This window comes from Podarcis gaigeae, assembly GCF_964106915.1.
Source record: "Podarcis gaigeae genome assembly, chromosome: 9".
Taxonomy (NCBI): domain Eukaryota; kingdom Metazoa; phylum Chordata; class Lepidosauria; order Squamata; family Lacertidae; genus Podarcis; species Podarcis gaigeae.
In genome coordinates, this window is record NC_139685.1 from 39618769 (window position 1) to 39643151 (window position 24383).

General features: G+C 41.8%; 1 protein-coding gene across 5 annotated transcripts; it reads left to right on the forward strand.

Annotated features, from left to right (window-relative positions):
• The first annotated feature begins 633 nt into the window (after positions 1-633).
• Positions 634-24020, forward strand: MAP9 (microtubule associated protein 9). 5 transcript variants are annotated; one of them, XM_083755657.1, is made up of 16 exons: positions 634-825; positions 3355-3486; positions 4352-4436; positions 7015-7230; positions 7330-7572; positions 11249-11478; positions 12333-12444; positions 13098-13378; positions 14037-14092; positions 15700-15865; positions 16584-16673; positions 17445-17609; positions 19450-19595; positions 20157-20289; positions 20909-20986; positions 23796-24020. In XM_083755657.1, the coding sequence occupies exons 2-16, from the start codon at positions 3415-3417 to the stop codon at positions 23916-23918; spliced, it is 2196 nt and encodes a 731-aa protein (XP_083611783.1). In that variant the 5' UTR covers positions 634-825; positions 3355-3414; the 3' UTR covers positions 23919-24020. The 5 variants fall into 5 exon arrangements, with proteins under 5 accessions (XP_083611783.1, XP_083611784.1, XP_083611780.1 ...); XM_083755658.1 differs by having other exon boundaries at positions 7333-7572; XM_083755654.1 differs by having other exon boundaries at positions 7015-7572.
• Positions 24021-24383: the final 363 nt, after the last annotated feature.

The window sequence follows — 24383 nt, forward strand, 5'->3', positions numbered from 1 at the left end:
TGATGTGTGAACCACAGCTGTCAACCTTCCCCATTATTTGGGTGGGAAATTCCCTTATTCCCTTATTCCAGCGCCATTTCCCGCTGCTTCCCGCTGCTATCCCGGATTGTTAGATATCCCATAGACTGTCCCCGGGACAGGTGAGGCTGCTGATCCCTTATTTTTGAGGCTGCTGATCCCGTATTTTCAAATCTGAAAGTTGACAGCTATGGTATTAACCTATCCAGTGTTGGTGATGCTTTTCCTCACAATCCCAATTTCACCTTTTTCATTGCTGCTGAACATCAAATGAGAAAATACGGATTGGCTCTATGGTTTGTACTGCATAGAAGCACACACAGAAAACAAAATTAATATCATGGAATGGTAGATTTGGAAGGGAGCAGGAGGACCATCTATAGCCCAACGCCCTGCAACCAACTCACGATCGGTACAACCTGCACTCTTAGTAAGCTCAAGAACTATACCCCCTTTCCTTCCTTTCCCCTTTGCAAAGCTGGCTAGTGAAAGGGGGCGGGGCGAGAAGAGTCTTTATTTCGTCACACCTCGGCCCCGCCTCCAGCCCCTCCCCCGTCCGCCGCCGATGAAACCAGGCCGACGGAGGAGGCGGGGCTCGTTTCCCGTGGCAACGCTCCTCGGGGTCTGTGCTGTCAGCGGCCGCGTGGCGGGCGTTGCTAGGTAACGCGCGCGGCTGAAAGGCCTACGTTGCCCTGAGGCCGCGCTTGGCGTTCACTAGACCTGTAGCCGGGGCAGGGGCAAGATCGGAGTGGGCGCTGCTCAGCCCTCTCGCCCGAGTGCAAAGAAAGAACCTTCCCGCGACGCGAGGTACCGGGCGGGGAGGGAGGCAGGCGGAGCCCGAGGCCAGCTGGGAGGCGGGAGGGCGGAGCGCGGCAGGGTCTCTTTCCCCAGGCCCGGCTGGGACCTTGGAAGGAGCTGGCCGTTATGGGCTCGTTTTCAGTGCTCAAAGCAGCTGCCCGGTGTCTGTTTTCTGGGGGATAAAACAGTGGGGCTTCTGAGCAAAGTAAGGGGAGCTGCATTTGCTGCATGCCTGGGCTGGATATTATTATTATTATTATCATTATTATTATACAACCCTATACCCGGGGGTCTCGGGGAGGTTCACAGAATAAAATCAAGATATAACACCACCACATACATAATACAAATAAAAACGACAACCCAGTAACCCCATCACCACCACCACAAAAAAACCCCACATTTTTAAAGGGCATAGGAAAATCCCCGCAAGATCACCCATGTATGCGGGTCTAACTATAGGTGTGGCTTGAAGTTCCCTGCGGGGGGGAAAAGTGGTTCCACCGTTCGGAAATGTTCTAAAGACGCCAGTATCTCAGTTTGTTGACCAATGGAGAGCGTGCTAATTTTTTTTCTTCCCCATTTTTTCATTCCCCCAACCTCTACCCTCGTCCTTGATAAAACTGAAGAGTGTCCTTGGATATGCTTTTATTTATTTATTTATTTATTTATTTATTTATTTATTTTAAAAAATGAGTTTCTAGAGCTTTGCGGGGGCGGCATTTGTAGTTTAAAACGAGTGCTATTTTTGGAGAAGCAAGTAGCTTTTTAATATTTTGCCTCTCCGCAGTCTGCACGGAATATTCCTTGTCACACTTAACTATGAAACTTTTTTACACTTGAGTTCCGATCCCTGGTCCATATATTGTCTGCACTGACTGGCAGCAGTTGTCCAAAATTTCAAACAGGGGTCTTTTCCATTATTACCTGGCGGTGCCAGAGACTTAGCCTGAAACCTTCATGCAAAGCATGTTATCTGCCAGGGATTGTGATCCCATCCCCAATGCCACCAACACAATTGGCAGTTTTTAACTAGGCATGGGTATATGGACTGAATAAGGAGGCGCAGGACCAAAAATAACCCATATTAGATAGCTCTATAAAGTCCCTGTTTCTCATTTGTTAACTGGAACAGTTGCGTCATTTCAGACACAGGTGTACAGATTTATTCTCTGGTGTAAGTAGATCCATTTTTCCTTTTATGCGACTCCTCTGAATGATGGCTGCAACTCAGTTACTCTTTGGTTTCTACTCACCTGGAAATTTTGATGGAAACAAATTAGGTGCAGAGGCTATAGCTTAGGAAGCTGTAGAAGACCAAAGTTCAAATTATTGCACAGGTATAAATATTGAGCATTGAGCAAGTCACCTCAGCCTAATGTATCTTTCAAGTTGTTTGTGTAGAAAACTGAAGTATGTCTTGTAACTCATCTCAGGGATAAGATGGGAAAGAAATAGAAATGAACAGTAAAATTTTTATGCTACGCAACTAGATTACATTTTTACTGTTCATTTCTATTTCTTTCCCATCTTATCCCCTAGATGAGTTATAGGGCGTACTTCAGTTTTCACAAACAACTTGCAAGATACATTATGTGAAGCCCTAGAGCAGCCTTCATCAACTTGGTGCCCTCTAGATATTTTGGACTCTGAGTTGCAGTCCAAAATATCTGATTGGCACCAGGTAGCTTTCTAGGGCTTATTTTAAAGGGCATGCTTTACCCTTGTACTGTTCACTCACATAGTTCATGCACAGGAGTATGTTCTCCATTATTATTCTCACTTGCATCTTGTTTAGTGAAGTAATGCGAAGGTGTTTCAGACCTTTCCTCTGTCCTGCTTTCCAGTTTTTCCTGGTTTTTTTTTCTTCCTTTGGTGGACAGAGGCACTCCTGAGAAGGTGACCTTAACATGAGCAAACTCTGCAGGAATAGGACCTGTTTTTCTTTACTTTATCTCATCTCCCATCAGGAGTGCCAACTTGGCCCCGCGACTGTGGGTGCCCAGGGTCGTGGGTGCCATGCAGCGTGCATGGCCCTGGCCCTGAAATTTGTGAGTGCCTAGCACCTTCATGGGGGCTTTTGTGGGGCCTTGGGCACCCAGGGGCCCAGGGAGTTGGCACCTAGGTCTCCCATCAATAATAGAATTGGAATTGCTAAGCACTGAGGATTTGTTAAAATAAAGTCACTGTTTGAATTATCTGCTAGTGACTCTGCAAGTGTTATGTACCAATTAAGAGTTTTTGATGGGTAATAAAATGTTGGCTTCCCATAGACACTTGGTTGGCCACTGTGAAAACAGGATTCTGGACTAGATGGGCTTTTGCTTTGATCCAGCAAGGCTATGCTTACATTTCTGATGCATTTTCTATATCTGCAAGGAATAGAAATGCATTTATATGTGGTTCATTCTATATTCAAGATTCAAAGTCTAAGGGGAGAGGGGAACATTTCTTCAAGAGAATGTCAGTGTGTTGCCAAAAAAAAAAAAAGGTCACTTTTCTTTCTCTCTCTCTCTCTTATTTAAATCCATAATGAAGATTTGCCTTCACTGGATCACAAGTTGAGCATATAAGATTAATTTCCTCAGAACAAGAAACATGTCTGATGAAGATATCAATACTTTAGCCTATACCAAAAGCCCAAAGTTCTCCAAAAGAACCACTTTTCAGGTAAAAGGTTTTGATCTGTAAATTGTAACATTTTATTGCTGTACATTCTGTTACTTGCAAACTTAAAGTTGATGTGTCTTGGTGCTGCATTATGTTTATTAGTGATAATTGCCCAGAGCTTGTGCATATTTCATGTTCAGGAACCGGAAACAGTGAACATATAAATGAAAAGACTGGATATACCACATACATGCGTAAGGATGTATTGGTCTTTCAGAAATATAGGAGCTTTTCATTGTTGGTGGGCTGATCACAGAAGGGGAATCAGATTTATAATTAATGAAAAAGATACCCCACACATTTGTATATCTTCAGTGCTAATGGTTTTATTTATGTAAACATTTGATACACTGCATTTTTCTTTTAGGTTCAAAGCAGCTTACTTAAGCAATTTATAAAACAACTCACAAAATCCCTAATAAAACCAGTTACTTATTTAAAAAACCACAACCCTACAACAAGCATGTTAAATGTTTCAGCAGCCATGCAAAACCTATTTTCAAGCCAATAGTTTCAGCATCTTGAGAGAGCTCTTTCATATCCTCAGGGAAACTGTTGAAAAGATCTTAGAGATTCCAAACAAATCAAAAACATAATTTTTTTAACCACTTCAAGGCAGAACTCCTAAGGAACCCATGGAAAAATACATGAATCTGTACCTTAGACAAAACAAATTCAGGTTTTATCACTTTATGTAAAAAAAGATTAGGGATCATTAAATTGCCACATTTTTAGTTTGTTCTAGGTATATATTTTTTAAAGCAAAACAATTTACAGTAAAATTGGAACTACTCTGTTTCCTTTGAAATAGTAATGCATTATCTTCCCACTCTCCTCCTGAGCAAGTACCTTTGCAATTTTTTAGGAAGAACTACAAGAAGCACTTCTTGCTCGCGCAGCAAAACAGCAATCTTCTGAATATTCGGAAGATTTTGAAAGTGATGAAGAATGTAAGTTAAATAACATGACACCTTGAAATATTTACGTGTGCCCTTTCAATGCTTTTGTTGTATAAATAATTGATCAGTAACTACATGCAGGATGATCCTAGGCATGTTTAATTAGAAGTAAAGCAGTCATCCTAACCTTGATTTCTGTGCTGCTGGATTGGTTTAAGACTGGACGTCCCAGTCATCTGGCTTCTGTTATAATGACTGCTCATATGCACCTTCTGCCCTGACCAGCTGGAGGCAGCAAGGCTAAAGATGCAGCAAAGAATTAATCACTTCACACCTCAGCCCCTTAGGATTGTTCTGTACGTTTCAATGAGTTTCATGGGATATGTTCCTTAGAGTTCTTTTAGTAGCCGAAACACAGTGGCCTGAAGCTTATTGCAGAGCTTTCTTTGAATCTAGGCTGATGTGGATGAAATCTTTTGCTTTACACTAGCTCAGAGGCTATTATAATTTCATCCTTTTCCCCCTCCTGCATGGATACATAATGGCCTATCTCTTTCTTTATAGGGATTTGACTTTTATGGAAAACAAATCAGACTGTTAACAAAATGTTGTCATTGATATTTTCCTATTTATGTTTCTAGTCACACACACACACACCCCTTCCCAGGTTTTTAATTTGAGTCAACAGAGCACATTCACTCTTAAATGGGCTGGTTTTGGTGTTTCTCCTCCCACCTGACCCTAAAAAGATATACCGTATTTTTCGCCCTATAGGACGCACCGGCCCATAGGACGCACCTAGTTTTCAGAGGGGGAAATCAAGGAAAAAAATATGATTTCCCCCCCGCAGCTCTGGGAGCAGCGGACAGGCTGCACGCAGCCTGTGCGCTACTCCAAGACCTTCTTCCTGCTTTTGTGGGAGGTGGCGGAATTCCCCCACCTCCCGCAAAAGCCCACAGGAGCCGCGCGTGACTCCTGCGGGCTTTTCGACCAGGAGGGAGAAGGGACTGAAACGGCCAGTCAGTCCCTTCTCCCTCCTTGGGGAAAAGCCCCCAAGAGCGGCACGCTCTTTAAAGGCTGCGCGGCTCTTGCCGGCTTTTCTGCGAGGTGGGGGAATTCCCCCACCTCCTAGAAAAGCCAGCAAAAGCTACACAGCCCCTTTAAAGAGCGCCCAGCTTTTGCCTGCTTTTGCGGGAGGTGGGGGAATTCCCCCATCTCCAGCAAAAGCCCACAGGAGGGAGAAGGGACGGACTCCGCCAGTCTGTCCCTTCTCCCTCCTTGGGGAAAAGCCCCCAAGAGCTGCGCGCTCTTTAAAGGCTGCACGGCTCTTGCCGGCTTTTCTGCGAGGTGGGGGAATTCCCCCACCTCCTAGAAAAGCCAGCAAAGCCTCGCAGCCCCTTTAAAGAGCGCCCGGCTTTTGCCTGCTTTTGCGGGAGGTGGGGGAATTCCCCCATCTCCCGCAAAAGCCCACAGGAGGGAGAAGGGACGGACTCCGCCAGTCCGTCCCTTCTCCCTCCTTGGGGAAAAGCCTGCTTTCTACCACCGCCAGCCTCCAAGCTGGGTTGGAGAGTAGCAGGAAGGCTTCGCGCCCCTTCCCACTGCCCCCCATCCTCTGGGGCTGGCGATGGGGGAAGCGCTGCTTTCCCCACCGCCAGCCTCCAAGCCGGGTTGGAGAGTAGCAGGAAGGCTTCGCGCGCCTTCCCACTGCCCCCCGTCCTCTGGGGCTGGCGATGGGGGAAGCGCTGCTTTCCCCACCGCCAGCCTCCAAGCCGGGTTGGAGAGTAGCAGGAAGGCTTTGCGCGCCTTCCCACTGCCCCCCATCCTCTGGGGCTGGCGATGGGGGAAGCGCTGCTTTCCCCACCGCCAGCCTCCAAGCCGGGTTGGAGAGTAGCAGGAAGGCTTTGTGCGCCTTCCCACTGCCCCCCATCCTCTGGGGCTGGCGATGGGGGAAGCGCTGCTTTCCCCCACCGCCAGCTTTAAAGAGCAGACTCTCCTGGCTTCAGCAGAAGCAACACGAAGCCTCTGGAGCGCAGGCTTCGGAGGCTTCGCGTTGCTATCGCTGAAGCCAAGGAGCCTGCATTCGCCCCATAAGACGCACACACATTTCCCCTTCATTTTTGGAGCTGGAAAAGTGCGTCTTATAGGGCGAAAAATACGGTAATCATGCAAGCTTGCATGGTTACTGCCGTGTTGGCTATACAACCCACACACAGAGAATTAAGCTCACTATATATATATATATATATATATATATATATATATATAACACTTGTTCTAAATGTACTTTACAGTACACTGCAAATCTCTTTGGGAGGTTTTCGTTGGATTTGGATGGCTGAAAACATCTGTTTTACTGTCTTATTGATGTTCTTTATGTTCTGAATACTGAAGTGGGACAAGGTCTATAAAGGACATTCAATCATTCTCACTGATCAAACTACTTCAAATTGTTTCATTCTAACATGACATATGACTTTAGGAATTGGAAGGAGAAACATACAGTTTTGGGTTGGCACCATAAACCGATAAATATATCAGGATCAAAATGCATGGCAGAATTATGCTTTTAACCAAATCCAGCTTGATTCCCTTTCTTTATCCACGAAATGCCGATCGACTCTGTTTTCAGGTTCAGATGAGGAGTTTCCTGAAACTGTGGAAAACACCCCAAAGAAATCAATTTCCTTTGCAACATCCAAGTATAATCTTCGCAATATGAGCACTTTGAAAAGAGAAAGTGCAGATGACTTGTCTTCGTCAGATGAAGATGAGAGACCTCAATATGTGTCCAGGTTTGAGAGAGAGATTTTGAGTGACGAGAGGCAAGCTGAACATTCTGGGTCAGGTGAAGGGAGTGCGTCAAAAACATCCATTTCATTTGAAGTATCTCTGCCAGATCACTACTCTTTTGAAAAAAAACATGCTGATGACTTGATTTTGACAGAAGCTGAAGAGAAGAGACCTCAAGAAACAGCCATGCTGGAGAGTAAACATCGGATTGAAGAGAGGGAAGAAGATGACTCAGTTTCTGAAGAAGGGTCGGGTTTTGAAGAAGAAGGTGATCAGCAGGAAGAGGAACCAGTGTTTGAGTTGCAGATAGAGAGGGATGATACAGTTCAGCGCAAAACCGAAATCAAGCCAGTGCCAAGGCCAAGGGAATTTAAGACCAAGGCGGCATCAGCATCAGGTAAAGCAAGCATAATAAAATTCTGCTGCATGCATTATAATGCACTTTTCAGATTTTAAACAATATTATTAAGTCCTTGTATAGATTATCCTTCTAGTGGAAGATTTTTTTTCATTTTAATGTGTGTATTTTAAAGAGAAAAAATATGCAGTATCAAGTTATTTTTTTTCCCTGTTGGTGGATTGTTTGTTATTGTATTTCTTTATATTCCAAGATAAGTTTAAGCTATATTTTATAGCGTTTTATACATAATAAAAATTTGTCATTTTGCAGTCTGTTACAACAAAGCTTATAGTAACTTAGAACAATACCCTGGTGACCCATCAGTTTCAGGCCATTACACCTGTTGGAGAGCCAGTGTGGTGTAGTGGTTAAGAGCGGCAGTCACATAATCTGGGGAACCGGGTTCGTGTCTCCGCTCCTCCACATGCAGCTGCTGGGTGACCTTGGGCCAGTCACACTTCTGTGAAGTCTCTCAGCCCCACTCACCTCACAGAGTGCTTGTTGTGGGGGAGGAAGGGAAAGGAGATTGTTAGCCACTTTGAGACTCCTGAAGGGGAGTGAAAGGCGGGATATCAAATCCAAACTCTTCTTCTTCTTCTTCTTCTTCTTCTTCTTCTTCTTCTTCTTCTTCTTCTTCTTCTTCTTCTTGGATAAGAGAGTTACTGCCAGTTCCCATATGACGTATCATAACTAGTTCTGGATTTGTCGAAAGAGGGATCAGGATCTACAGAGCTAGTTTAGATGTGTCCAAAATCTTGGATATGCACTAGGTACAGAAAAGAAAGATGGCTCAGTTTACTTTTAAGGCAAACTGACCTAATTTGTCCTTATTGGAACACAGCCATCCTTTGAATTTTACAATGCAGTTCTCAAGGCAAGTGATGTGTACAGAAATGCATATACCAAGGTAAAGTGTACATTAAAATGTATATTGGGGAAAGTAGCATACAAAAATATATTAGGGGGGATTCCTTTGAAAAATTGCATGTAGATATGTGGATTAAGAGAAATTCACATTAAAATGCTGTTGGATTTTCATGAGGACTTTTTTTAATTAAAAAATGCAAACCGATGTTGAAATGTGGAGAACTAAAAATATGAGAAACTGAAATTGAGATTCACTCATTCCTAGATGTGCCTAGTGCAAGGTTAAATTTTAAACTCATGGCATATCAGAAGCTATTTCTGCAAGTTTCTAGGTAGGTTTGGCTGATGACATGAAAAACTGCTCTTTGAGAGGTACAACCCCAAAGCTACCTTAGGTGCTCAGAAGTCTGGCAGTTCTTTGGATCACAGGCAATAGCAGAAAGGGAGCCCGAAGAGGCTATTGGTATATGAGGATCTTGCCTTTGGCTCTGTTGTATCCTATGAGTACTTAAAAGAGTTCCTGTTTATGATCAAGTGTGTCTGGCAGTCAGGGAGTTGTGCTATTTTTATTTCTATCATTGATGATGTGGTGAAGTACAAAGGTTACCACATTGTTTAATTTCTAAACCAAGATGATTTAGCACCAGTGCTAAAGTCTGAAGCCACACACTGTGTCCGAAAGCCTTGCCCCCTTAATTCAGATATGTGGGGCAGGTTATACTTACTTGGTGAGTAGGAAAGGTGCATGTTCATGTGCACTTTCATGGTTACTGTATTATTGTAAGTGGATACACACACTTTCAAGAGCTGACAGCAACTGTGGCATAATCATGGTAATGTTAGGTTTGTGCTTGGCAGTAGTTATTACTATGGTTGTGCTTGGTGATGTGAACACTCCAGTTTGGATTGTGGCTGCTGTCTTTATTGGCCCTGAGTATGAGACCAGATTCTTAGGATTGAACCGCATGTGACCCTTTAAGGACAGTCAGCACTTCCTGGCAATTTAAGATACTGAGGGAAGCAGTGGTGTAGTGTGGGGGGTGCAGGGGGGGCCGGCCGCACCGGGCGCAACATCTGGGGGTTAGGGTTAGGGGGCGCAAATCCATGGGTTAGGGGGCACAAATTACTTGCCTTGCCCCGGGTGCTGACAACTGGAGAGAAGTCATACCTTAAGCCACAAGTATTTTACTCTGAGAATTCTGTGATCCATTTTTCATTTGGGAAATAATTGCACATTAAACATTTCAGGTTGCAATCTGACTAAACAGTTGGGGGGGATTGTTGTTTTGTTTGTTACTGTGTTATGTATTGTTGTGTTTTTATATTGTAAACCGCCCTATGGTCCTTTGATAAAGGGCGATATAGAAATTTAATAAATGAATGGGGTTTTTTCCCTCCACTTGGTGGCAGCATAGTCCATGTTTGGCTATCTCCAAATTCAAGTCTGGTTTGCATGCCACAGTTAATCAGGGGTAGTGAATGAAGTGCCACAGAATCATAGAATTGGAAAGGACCACGAGGATCATCTAGTCCAGTGCAGGAATATTTTGCCCCTCCAGGTGTTTTGAACTACAACTCCCATTATCCCTGGATGTTGGCAATACTGGCTGAAGCTGATAAGAGTCATGGACCGGAGCATCTCGAGGGCCCTTATTAGCTCACTCTGCATTAAACCATAGCCAGTGCTTTATTTGTTGAATGCAAGTGAGCACTGCTCTGGTCCACAACGTTCAAAAGTTCCATTTTGCACCATGCCAGCAGCAATAAACCACAAGCTTTGGCTTGTGGTGTGAACCAAACCCTTGCTTTTGGTTCATTTGGGGGCAAGCAAACTACGAGCCTGGTTCAAATGGCTTGTTGCTCACAGCAAAGCCAGGAATGTGGGACAGGAATGTGGGACAGGCGTAGTGGGACAGGCGTAGTGGGCACTTTGGGACAGTGCACACTCACACACTGCTCATTCACACCTTAACTAGGGCTTAATGTGGTGCCAGAATGAATAGTGGGACAGGGCAGCACCATGGAGCCAGACTTTGGGCAGTGGTATCATGCTACCCCGGGGGGGGGGGTACTGCAGGCACACAAGTGGGAGCACCAGATAGCTTTCACTGTTGCACCCATTCTGCCCCAATCTTGATATCACTCTGTCCCAGTAAGCACCAGAGATGCCACTTCATGGTCGTGCCCTGCCCCATTGATCACCCCTACATGTGATTCTGCTTCAAATATTATTATTATTTTAATGCTTGGATATTAAAAGCCAACTTTCTTTTTTGTGTGTCAGAAGGTTTTCAGCAGCTAAGCAAGTTGCATTCGAACGGAAAGTGTTTTGCTGTTTTTATGGAAGTCATAATCATACAGTAGCTCTATCAAGGCTTTACAAGAATTCCTGTAGGCTGGTTTTTAATGGCACAGGGAACTGCATTCCTTGTGCAAGTCCAGGGGCACAGCTCAAGAAAGCTCTTGAGCTTTTGGAGCAAGGCAGCTGTTTAATCCCTGTGCTCGCTTGTCTGATCAAATTAGGGGAAGCTCTCTGACCTGACTAAAATGAAGCTTAGATAGAGTCCCTTTATAGATACACCTGTAAGCTCATTTTGCCAGGGCGTGTCACTGATAAAAGTCCTACCCTTTGCTCTGTCTGTACCCGCATGAGCTACAGGGGCGACTTAAGAGAATGAGGGATTCTGTGGGTAACCTTAGTTGACTCAGTGGAAACTACAGTTCAGGAATCTCCATAGTTTGAATTTATCCCCCCCCCCCCCGTTAAAATGCCAATTTACAATTTCTTTCTTTGTATTTTTCTCAGCTGAGAATATTAGCATTCCCGCGCGATATGATTATGCAAAGCCATCTTCTCAACCTAGGAGTGTTTTGAGAAAAAGCAGCCATGTGGAGGATTACGAAGGAACTAAGGCAGAAGATAGGACATCTCACAGCCACAGATTTTCACTGTCTGCACCATCTTCTGAAACAAGGCTAAATGATCAAGTGAAGAAATCTGAAAATAGAGCACTTTCTGAAAGTCCTGGTCCTGAGGTCAGAAAATATCTCTGATCTATTGTATATGAATAAAGGGTGGAAGGCAGTCTGAGTGAAGCTCTCACAAGTCCCATTGCTATCCATGGAGAGCTAAACACATATTTAACTCTCTTCTTCTGAAATCACTGAGATAGGTGGTTGGATCAAGCCTAAAGTTACCAAGTTTATATTTTGTTCCAACATATCCGGATGATTTTACCCTTTGTGTTCTACAATCATTGCATAGCTTTTCACCAGTGAGAAAATGTTAACTTTGACAAGAACAAGCTAGGAATGGTTACATACATATTTTCAGGGTGGAAATGTGCTCCAGTGTGCAACAAAATGATGTTCTAATGTATATGATTCTTCAGCAGTCAAGAGGTTGGAATTCAGGATCTGAACACAGTGAAATATTGTTAAAACGAGTTCTGAGAAAAGGCTCAGTTTACACATAGAGGCTGCATACACTTAAAGCATATCCCCTGGCCCCAAATAATCGTAACTGTAGATGGTTAGGGGTGCTAGGCACTGTAGCTCTATGGCGGTAAATTACAGTTTGAAGAAGTGTGGGAGTGCTTTAAATGTGTGGTGTGTGCAGGCAGTAACTCCACTTTCCCAAGAGTAACTCCCATTGAATTCAATAGGAGATCAGCCTGAGAGGCGGGGGGGGGGGGCAGTAAAGAAGCTTGTTTTTCAATTCTAGCAACTGAATTTCTGTAGACCTGAGGTAGGCTAAATCTTACATTGTTTTTAGTCTTTATTTTGGGAGATACATTTGGGGAATTTTCTTTTTTAGAAATCTTTTTAATCTGATATGGATTAATCACAAGTAATGATAGGATGGCCTCTACTTTCATTTTGCATTTTAGGGCCCCTGGATTGCAAGCTCCTCATCCCCATTCCCTATTCATTTTTCATCAGCGGATGAGAGAACTGGAGATTCCACTTTGGCAATATCTGCAGAAGAATCTTCTTCAAAAGGTAAATAATATGACTACACAATATTTTTTTTCATATTTTTAAAATTGATTTTCCAAGGAACAACATCAAAAAAGAAAAAACAAACAAACAAACATATAACCTAACTGTAAAAATTCCATTTTTGTTAACATTGTTAAGTGACTTCCTTGAGTCCCCCTGGCTGAGTTTCCATATAAATCATTGTAGCAGTTTTCCAAAACTAATTTCACATAAAATTTACATAGTCCTATTAACATCTTATGACTACACAATATTTAAAAAAACAATTACAATTCAGAGAGTGTTATTTTGTAATGCTAAGCGCCTTATAACTTAAGTCACCTTCAAGAACTTAAATACAAGTTGCCCTGAAGTAATATCTGATTGTTAATGGGGAAAGTTTGAAATACACAGTTAATAATGATCTACTTTAGTTGTCCCTTGATCTTCCATCACTATAAAGGGAATTTGGGGGGGCGGGTATTGCTAACATGCTGAAATAGAGAAAGAACACTTTATTTCAAGTTATTCTTAAAATACATTTGTCTCATATAAAATTAATTTTGAGAAAAGCTTGCAAAACTCCAGATACATTCTCTTATCTTTTTCCTTCCCTGGCCCTGTCCAATGTCTGATCATTAACCCCTGTGAGGCTTCTTTTCTTTCCATGTCAGAAGATGAACAGAAAGAAACTGATAACTGCAATGATCTGAAATTGCTGGAAAGTGGCAGAGAATCCCCTTCTGTGATAGAACTAATGATGACAACAGTTTATGAGAAAAATAAGAAACTTCACAAGTCAACTGAGGATTATTTGGAAGGAAAGCTGCAGGCATTAGAACACAGTGCCGTTGAGGATGGATCAAATGAGACAACAAAGGAGGATAAACTTGAACAAAAGCTATCACTAAGTACTTCAAAGGCTGTGCTGGGTACTTCAAAGGATTCATTAAAGGTGTGTTTCATGGACTATTGTCATATAGCCTTAAATTGATACGTATATGCACACATATTCACATTTCAAAAACTTGTTTGGCTGCTACCCGCTTATGACTAAGGAACGATGTTCTTCTACCAGTGGTCAACTAAACTGTGCTCTAGTATTAGACATTTCGTGTCTATTTCAGTTGTGGTTGACTTACGTTTCCTCTTGCTCCATTCAAAAAAGACGTTTGATAAAACAAAATCAATGCTCGTGGATAAAGACCCCATGGTAATATTGCCAGCAGACATAGGCTTGGATTCAAAGATCCCACTGCACAAGTAGAAGACATTTCTGCTTGTTCAGAGGGAGGTCACTGATTGGCTCACACCCAGACATGGTTAGTAGTCCCTGAATTCTCTTCCTTCAAGTGCAAAAGATGCTCTGGGGTGTTCTCCAAATTTCTAGAGCCATTTGGAAGCTATAAATAGAAGGAAAATGTGGATCTTGCAGAAATTATTAGTCCTTGCTATTTGGTTTATATTTCATGAAGGCAGGATTCTGCAATTTTATATTGCGACCCTTCTCAGTATTCAGAGGCTTTTGATTTAGCACACCCAATACGTGCTGCATATGTAGTACTATTACTTTCCAGGCTGTACAACCACTTTTCTTTTTCTGGTTTTATTAGGAGGAAGGTGAAGAAAAAGAGACATTTCCACCAAAAGCAAAATCTCCAATAAGCAGGTAGGAAATTTGGTACATTCTTCAGAAGCCTGGTTGTTTTCTTCATCACATATTGGACATGATCACACTGGAAGGTGACATAAATGTTTCCAATTTTCTAAGTCACAAATGGCAAATTTCACCGGCTTAATTCTCTGTATAAGGTAGCATCAGTTCTCTGAGCCCACATTCTGAAATATTATTATTACTATTATTATTTTCCCACCCTTCACCCTAAGGTTCCAGGACAGGTTACAACAATTAAGACCCAATGGTAAAAACAGTTAAAAACAATGTACCATCACAGAAATAAGGTGTTAAGTAGTGCTTTCGCCCCAAACCACATTGTTCTTGTTACTTTATATAAATATATTTTAAAAGGTCATGTGAATGGCTACAGTTTTTTATAAGTTTCTCTGGCATGAATGTTTAAGTGCTGATTATTTTCCATTTAAATTCCTCCAGATTGATTGATATATATATATATATATATATATATATGCAGGTTTTGGTGTCCTCGGGTGTCTTCCCGTGTAAAAGTTGGGGTGTCTAGGCGACGTTTCGACGAGGTCTCACTCGTCATCTTCAGGCTGGTGCTTTCGGCTTCTTGTTACTGGAACAGAGCGGGATCTCAATGTTTGAGTTCCTATAAATACTGTAGAGGGGGTGTGGTGTCTAGCCTCCAATGTTCTGGGCAGAGAGGAAGTTCCCAGGCTAGTGTGCCTTTTCTTCTTTTGTTCCTTAATTACTTGAGAGATACCTTGAGTGATTTCTTGAGTGATATCCTGAGTACCACTTAGGTGGGTCATTAGGTGTGGATTAGTTGCTAAAGTCTTTGTGTCTTGACCTCTTGAACTTTGTGAAGAGTTTTCCTGAGAAGATGGCTGTATTGCACTTAGTTGTGCTTTGGCTTGGCTTCGTGTATAGGGGCGAGCTGTGGTTTTGTGGCTTGTGTCAGCCAGATCTGTGTAGGGATTGCAGGGGGGTGCAGCATCCGGATATATATATATATACCCTGAAGCATCATTCCAAATATCAGTTTTTTCAAACTTCTGATTCTTTGTATAGCAAGCATAGTTTTCCTTAAAAGGATTTAAAGCATCTAATGATATTTTATATTTCACCTTTTCTGAAATTCTTGACTCATTAACAAACACACTCAAATTGTTTGTTGAAGTGAAAGGTCCAAACATCAAGAGTGGGTTTAAAGAACACCTACACTAATCCTCATAAAAGACAAGGAGGAAACTTTGAGACTCCAGTAGATCAGCCCCAGACCAAAACCTTATTAGCTAAAGGACAACAAATACCCTCATCTGAGTAGGCCAAGGGATTCTAATATCAATCTCCAGCTCACAGAGTTAGCTCACAGTTCTTTGTACCTACAAACTTGGGGGCCATTTCTATTATTCCAAATAATTTCATGAGCTAGTTTCTCTCTACAAGGTACAATTAGCTCTGCACATAATGCTTTGGATATCTGAGTCTTGCGCTCAGACTTGACCCTGTCAAGTGCTTTTTAAGACTATTATACACCTGAGAATGTGTATAGCTTCTCGGTAAATGGGGACACCTATCTGCTTTTACATGTCGTATACAAAATTTGGTATGTCATTTTCATTTTACAGATCTTTCAGCTCTACCTACTTGAAGAAAACTGGGAAGCACTCCCCCATCCCGATAAGTACATCATCTCAGTATTTGGGAACATTAAAGGTCTTGGACAATAAGCATTTGCAAAAATTCAGTGCCGAACTTGACAAAGCAGATAGTTTACGGGCAGCTGTCTACCAGGTAACCCATTTAGAGCCGTTTTAATGCTCTGTCATTAAGAATATTTCCCTATTTGCTTTATGGGAGACACAAACCTTTTAAATTTATGTGTCATTTATTCAGAAAAGATGTGAATATAATAGTCTGCATTTCACCTTGCTGAAAATCAGTTATAGACATTTAAAGGGGCAAAACCTTTTTAAAAACTACAAAAGTTGTTTGAAAAATAATTTCATACTGTATTTCAGATGGTTTAAGTTACAGAGGAGCGCTGCCTGCTAAGTTTTCTTGAAGCAGCCAGTTCAGATGTTATATTATCCCTGGGATTCTACTAGGATTGGGAGTGGCTCAGGAGCTTGTTCTTCTTTCCCCACCTCTCATTATAGATAACAAGAGGCAAGATTAACATTTATTTATATGTAAATCTCACACACCCCACTTCCTGCCTTAAGGAGTCGTTCCTGAAAGTTGGTGAAGCTTAAAGGAGCAGCCTTTAACACTGCATGAGGAGTTATGATTTGGAAAGGGGATTGCCTGATAAGAAAGACTTATGCATACCTAGGACATTCTTTTTAAATCTCAGCACAAAAGTCCTGCTCTTCCATATATCAAATTATGAGAGCAGCTGGGATATCCTGTGTAAGAAAAACAGATTATCCCGCTGTGAAAAGGTAATTTCATCCTGTTAGGTCTGAAAATTGCCTGTTACAGCTTTCTGCTTTTTTCATCCCTTCCATAGGACTGGTTGGAAAAGAAAAGAATCTTTCTGTTGGAACTACAAAGAATAAAAAGAAACAAAGCTGAGAACTTGAGGGAAAAGAATGAAAAGGTTTGTTCTGAAAATAGTTCGTCTTAAAGGGACTTGTTATAGCATATAGTTTTCCACATGCTAAATGCTAACATTGAGATTCAACGTTGTGTGACCCACGCATCCACTGATGCAGTAGAGCTAACTGCTTTCTCTGTTCCTATCCACAGCCCCTCACACACCCCTGTTGTTTCTAGCAGCAGCACTAATGTCTTTGTAGGATATGTTTAGTGAGTACCTTGCCTACAGGGCTTTGAGGAGACTCCCTCATTGGCTTAGTGCCCAGTGTGTGTTTCCTGCTCGCACAGCCCAAAATCCGCCCCTCTTGTAATCCAAAACATCTGGAGGGCATAGGCTGATCTGAAAGGACAATGAGATTGAACAAAGGTAGCATAACAGTGGTTGCTGCTTGCAAGAAACTAGAAGAATGTTCCCTGGAAATTTTTCTTCAAGGTGGACAGAAGCAAATTAAGAGGGACGCAGACACTTCTCACAATAGCGACACATTTATGTAAACGTCTGCACATTTGAGGCAAATAGTTTTGAAATAACTTTAATTAACCTCAAGGTAGTTTTCTGTTTAAACAAAACCAAGGCCTAGGCAGTAGATAGGATGCTAAGTAGTAAATTTCCTGCATTATGAGGCAAATATAGTCTTATTAGAACAGTAACTAGCAGGGCACACAAATTACTGTGGTACACATGTTTGCTTGACCTTTTCCCAATTAAGTCCAGACATAATATTACTGAGCTCTCTCTTTTTTAACAACGCCAATGTTGCTTCCCACATAGGAAGCAGCTGCTAAGAAAGAAGAAGCACTTGCGTCCTTTGAAGCCTGGAAGGCCATGAAAGAAAAAGAAGCAAAGAAACTGGCTGAGAAGAAAAGGCTAGAAGAGGCCAAGAAAAAGATGGAAGCAGAACTGAATGAGAAGAAGAAGGAAGAGGCCCAAAAGGCAGTGAGACAATTTCATATTGCAAACATTAAATTGGGGAGAGAGGACTAATGCAGACAAATGGACTCTGCCGCTAATGTTCACGATACTTCCGCACATTTACAATTCATCTTAATAAGTGTCGAATTCTGTAAATGAATTGCATACATAAACCAATTACCCGCAGTAGGATACCTTCCTTTTCTTTACTCTTGACAGCAACATATGCATGAACAAAACAATTTTGCAAGTGGATCTTGTTATCTGTGAGGCCTAGTAATGGGACAAAATCTATAAAACCCGGCTGCAAGCTTTAATCAGTACACCAATCAATAAAACTTCAGTGAGTTAATTGGCAAGGGCCAGTTCTCATTGGTGATGCTGAGAGTTAAGGACTTGCTCGTTTCTAACCTGGTTTAATTCTGGTGCGTTAACATAATACAGAATAAAAGAAATCATTGAGGACATGGGATATAGCCTGAAGACTGTATGGGATCAAGTTAGTGCAGAATACAGCAGCCTGGTCAGTGGACAAATAGAATATATTGTACCATTTTGGAAATACTACACTGGCTGTCACTACATTTCCAGGCATAATTAAATTGCTTTTTTTAAACTATAAAACTCTAAATAAGGATGATGTGCCTCATGCACCCTTTTCTCAGATTCAGCCTCTCTTCAACAACTGTCCAGCAGCGGGTCATTTTTTCTTTTCCCCAATGCATTCCTCCAAAAACACCGCCATCCAGAAAGAGTCGGTAATAAAATTCATTCTCCTTTGGTTGGGGCAGGGGGAGCATAGCAAAACCTAATCAAATTCCTTGTAAAGCATAAATCAAAAGCCTCCCCTCTTTTTTGAAGTATCAGAGTAGCAACTACACACATTTTTTCATTAGGAGGAAAAAAGACTATTTGAAAATAATAATTATAATTATTTATTACTTAGACCCCGCCCATCTGGCCAGACCTCCCCAGCCACACTGGGTGGCTCCTAACAAAATATTAAAAAGACAATAAAACATTAAAAACTTCCCTAAACAGGGCTGCCTTCAGATATCTTTTAAAAGTCAGATAGTTCTTTATCTCCTTGGCATCTAATGGGAGGGCGTTCCACAGGGCAGGTGCCACTACTGAGAAGACCCTGTCCTCCCCCTTTCCTTTCACAGCTGTTGTAGGGATTCTTAAGCCTCAGAAAACCATTTAAATAGTTTCTAAAACCCAGTCCCGGTTCTTTCGGCAGCTGATTGATGGGGCAGCCCATTTGCATATGATGCTTTGGGAGCGCCTCTTGATTAATGCCAATTATCCAGATTGAGGAGGAACCTTCCACAAATTATGCCAGTAACAGAGGCTCGTGCAAGACGGGGGCACATTCCCAGGTCACTCCCCTTCTGCCTTCTAAATTGGCCGACCCGGGATTGTGCGACACTGCAGGATTCAGTGGACTTCCCAGACCCCACTGGAAAGCATTGGGAGGCTTTATGCCCCATTCTCTCCCTTTCCCCTTGCCTGAACTTCGCAGCCTCCAGAGGGCTATGAAGAACAACAGCTATTGACTCGTAGGCATGGCCAAAAACCGGATTTGTTTAATTGTATTTTAATAATTTTATCTGTCAAACTGCTCTGGGAGCCATGCTGAAAAGTAGCTAATAAACTGCTCAGAATAAATACATAAAGTGCAGGTGCCTTTTCCTTCTTTTAATGTTAGGTTTGCTTGTTAACTAATTTTGCACTGTGCACATTTAAGCAATCAATTGACTGGTTTAGAGCAGATTATTAATTAACTAGAACTTATTAAATTGCTTGACAACCCTGATAAGATCTCCTTGGTTCACATCCCTGATGGACTTGTTGCTTTCTTTAGGCTTTTGAGAAATGGAAAGAAAAGAAAGCTGAATATTTAAAACAACAAATAGAAAGGAAGAAAAGAGTTGAAAGATTAAAGAAGAAGAAAGAAGAGGAGGTTGTTGCAGAGAAGAAGAAAGACAGCACATCCGCTGTTGAAAAATGGTACAGTTGTTATAATCATTGTTGGTAGCAGCAGCAGCAGTAGTATAAAAGACTTTAAAAGTACCTGACATTTTCTAAACACTCCGTATATTAAAAGATAAAGCAGTCCTTTCCTACAGGCTCTCACAGTCTAATAGACATGATACAAAAGGGAAAAGGAATGTGGAGGGCAGTAGAAAACAAGCATTGGAGTCATTTCTCCTTCTCTGACCAGTGGATGTATGGGGCCAGGTCACAGAATTGCAGAGTTGGAAAGGGACCCTGGGGGTCATCTAGTCCAACCCCCTGCAATGCAGGAATCTCAGCTAAAACATCCATGGTCTCCCTGGAAGGCAGGAGGTGCAGCTTCCCGACGGCCCTTGATACCCTAGCTGGTGGCAGAGGCCTGCACATGCCTCCATTTGGTTTTTATACAGCATTATAATGATGCAGGCAAGCACCTGAATCTAACAATGCTAAGTATATGTCTCTGTGTCACAGTGTTGTTTTGTGTTATTTGAGTAGGATGCATACATTTCCCATTTCCTTTATGTATTAAAACATTTTCTCCTTATCCTTTAGGAACGAGAAAAAAGAGGAATTCCTGAAGCAAAAGAAAAAAGAAAAAACCCAAGAAAGAAGAAAACAAATAGAACAAGAAGTTGAGAAGGAAGAAAAGGATAAAAGAGCGATAGAAGAATATGAAAAATGGCTGGTAAGTGTTTGCACTTGTGATAATATCCAAGATTTGACATACTGTATAGAAATTTTGGGGAATGAACTTTCGTTGTTTTAAAATCACCAGATGATGGCAGTATAATCTCTCTTCCTATGATTGTTGGATCTAGACCTTAGAAAATAACCCTCAGATGTATGTGCAATACCTAGCATTCTGCAGACATGTGTATTAGATTTCTGCCTTTAAAGTAAGACGATGCCTAGATGATGTAGAGGAAAAGTGTTATTTTGCACGCTTTGCGGGATTTCCTGGAAGCATGTTTGAATTTCCCAGTAGACATGCTTTTGTCTTGAGAGATTTGGAGAGTGGAGTGCAGAGGGCAGCTACTAAATTTAAGAGGGCACCTGCTCAACAATGCAGGGTCTTGTGACCCTTGACATTAAGAATATGTAACAAGGTTTATTTTAGATATCATAATCACCTAAGGGTGGCTGGGATGGCTAATTTGTGGCCCTCCAGATGCTTCTGTTTCTGTAGAACATGACGGCTGCCTCACAAAGATTTTGGTATGTATACCACTGCCTTACTAGCAGTTTCTTGTCCCAATGCTATGGTCGGTGACAGTAGAGTCTTCTCTTCTCCTGTTCACTGTCAGGAAGAGCCTCTGCTTCTGCAAAGCCATGTCAGCCCAGCAAAGAACCAGCAAAGTCTAGCAGCAGCAGCAGCTGCCCAAGTGAGTGAGTGAATGTAGATGCAAGGAAATGGTTTCATAGATGAGGATTTCCATTATGCAGAGTTGATAGAATAGTTATGACTTATGCTTTATACTTATAAAAAGACGTAGTTGCATAAATGTGTGTGGAAATGGGGGGGGGGGGGAGGTTAGCTATTAGCTTTTAGAAGTCGCTTCACTTTGAGCCAGCCTTCACCAACCTAGTGCCTCCAGATGCTGGCTGGGCCTGAACATCTGGAGGGCACCAGATGCACAAAAATCGCTCTAAGAAGTTTCACGGTGAACAGGAGCCAACACCTCCAATACTGGCATGCAAAGAGAAGCAGTGGCATATATAACGTGAGCCACGTTCTTGGAACAGGAAAAGAAAAGTATGGTCTGTGTTACGCAGTGTGATCACATCAAACGTCCATTAGCTTGTGTGAATTCAGTTACATGTGCTTGGCTCTGGCGGTGGTCTTTCCAATGGCTGTTGCAGCAGAGAAAGGGGAGAGATTAAGGGAAGAGGGAGTCAGGCAGGCAGGCAGAGGAAGAAGATATCCCAGCTCCCTTGACTTCAGAAGGAAGGAAAGAGGCAGACAAAGAGAAATGCAGGCAGAAAAAGGCTGGAATGGATCCAGAATGGAGCTGCAGCATCTGCCTAAATCTAAACAAGCCTAATCCTGCCTCTGCCAGATACAAGTTAGTTGAGTGGCTAGCATGAGTAATGGATTGCGCAGTGAAGGGGAGCCAGCATGGTGTAGCAGCTACAATGTTAGGGTACAACTGCAGAGACTCAAGTTCAACTCCCCATTCGGCCATGGTGCTCTCTATGTAACCTTGTGCCGGTCTCTCTCTCTCTGCCTGGGCTCTGAGGTCTGCAGGGAAAGCCCTTCGTGTTTTCCCATTTGATGTAGCCTGCAGGGCCTCCTCTGTCATGGCACCTTGTTTGTGGAATTCTGAAGTAATGTCACTATCAGGCTTCCAACACCACTTAACAAAACATCTTCCTAACCAGGCCTTTGGAAAAAAAACTGGGGTCAATGCCAGCTCTCAGTGATGTGATCTCTTTGCTGTACTGTTGTTGCTTGGGGTTTCAATATGAGACACAATATTTTATTGTTTTAATGTAATTGTAGTAGACCACTCTGGGATTATAATTGTTGAAGGGTGGTTTGTAAATTGACAAATAAAACAAGATAAAATAAAATTCATTGGGTTGGCTGTGAGAATAAGAAGGAGGAGGGAACCACATACGCTGCCCTGATCTCATTTTAGGAGGGGTAGGATGATGGTGATGATACATACGAAGATCTCCTTTTCCCTCTTATGGCCTGTTTTGCCTATTCATAGAAACCGAAAGAGAGAGATTAAAGAAACATAAAAGGACTTCTGGTTCTCCATTCTGCAGCTAAATATATTATTCACGCATTAAAATCCAACCATTCTGTAAACCAGAATTTTTCAATCTTCAAATCTCAATATTACAAGTTCATTTTCTCTTTCATGCAAAAGGTCCGTAAGAAGTTTCCAGTCCTGAATAAATGTCGATAATGGGTTTTTTTTCTAATTAAGCACATTAACTTTGCCATCTCAGCCAAGTCAATAGTTTTATCAGCAATTCCTCTATAGTGGGTAGGGCTATATCTTTCCATCTTTGTGCAAATAGCAGTCTCACCACTGCAATAATATATTGGCGTAATCTTCCTTAATCCCTTTCCAGTTGTATGTCCATTAACCCTAAAACAAAGAGTTCCCTGGCTTGAATTGAATATTAACCTTTAAAATCTGTTGTATCAATATATGTATTTGTATCCAATATTTTTTAGTCTTTTTACATGTCCACCACGCATGATAATATGTCCCTTCGTGTTCTTGGCATTTGAAACTCCTTTATACATTCTCAGGAGATAAGTACCAATGATACATCATTTTTTAAAAATTCTCTTTAGTTTGTTCCAGGCTATTTAAAGCTTGGTTTGTTAGTGCTGACCTTATCCTACGCACAAACATCAGCTTGGTGATCTGAAATTACATGTATTAAGATTAACATCTCTAGGGTCAATAGGTCAACAGTATATATGCTAAGTGTTATTTCAGCATTGTGCATGTTTTAAATCTGTACATCATAGCTTTATATATAACTTTAAAGTTTAAAAAGGGCCCCTTGAGTCCTCTCAAGAGTACTGATCATGCTCCTATTGTATAAGAAAGTTATGTTTATGTACAACTAGCATATAGCCAAAGAGTGAAATCGAAGAATAAGCTAAAATTGCCCTCCAAATTATATGCTTTGTGAGCATCTGTTATGCCACATTGAATAGATTGTTGTGCTGGTTTTAAATGGATGTATTTGAAATCTTTATAAATAGCGTCATAGCAACTGCTGGTGTTCATTAAGTTACAGGAATTTATATACGTACTCCACCAAAATTTGAAAATATTTATAACCAGAACATACTAGATACTTTGTTTAAATGAGTGAACTATTGAAAAAAAGGTTGTTTTAGCTGCTTAGTGCTATATTGGAAGCTATAACAAAGCCATTAAGACTGCATGGAACTGTTAGCATGGAATGGGGATGACTGATTTATTTTAACTTAATTATTGAAGTCCACTTTCATAACAATGTATGGCACTGTAAATAAACATGCAGTTCTGCCAAGCTAACTAATAATTAAGAGACAAGTACATAGAAATAGGCATCTGGTGCATCTGTAATTTTGTAAAGGAAGCTAACGTTGTCTGGTGGAGAACAAATTGCAAACTAATCTAGCATTTATCCAGGCAGTGTGCTGCTAACTATCTCAATGCGCTTGATTGTAAACAGGAGAAGAAAGAAATGAACCAGATGATACAGACAAAGCAAAAGAAACTCCAGGTCATCCTTGAAGATGAAACTCCACCTCCATGGAGCCCGCCTGGCAAAGTTGTTTCTTCAAGAAGCTACTGAGATGCCCAGGGCCATGAGGGAAAGTTCCAACCTTCTGCCATTGTCTAATCACCGTTATTGCACAACATCTGATTTTAACATGAATTGAAATTGGCTCTTTCATTCTTTCGGTGTAGGTGGTGATTTGGCTCTTTGGTATGGGAACGCCATCTGTCGTGGTGCTCTGTGTGTAGCACACCGTTTCCCAGAATGCAAGCTGCACGGTTTATAGCACTACGCTAAGTAGGTCAGGGTGTTTTTTTTCATCAAAGCGATCAGCAGATTAAAAAATACTGAGTGCAGTAGTAAACAGAAGCTGCTGTAGCACACCGTTGTTGATGGAAAATATATTTGGAATACCGAGAGGGCAATAATTTTCAATTAGAGGGGAGCAGTTTAAGGAGCTGTGATTTGTCCCGAAAGTGCTTCTTAAAGCCTGAAAAGATCTTCTTAAATTACAGCGAGCTCCTCTAATACTTTGTGATG

Coding starts and splice junctions, on each gene's coding strand:
- MAP9 (XM_083755654.1), top strand. CDS start 3,415: ATGTCTGATGAAGATATCAATACTTTAGCCTATACCAAAAGCCCAAAG. Junction 12,445..13,097: donor AGAAGAATCTTCTTCAAAAG/GTAAATAATATG, acceptor TTTCCATGTCAG/AAGATGAACAGAAAGAAACT. Junction 13,379..14,036: donor CTTCAAAGGATTCATTAAAG/GTGTGTTTCATG, acceptor TGGTTTTATTAG/GAGGAAGGTGAAGAAAAAGA.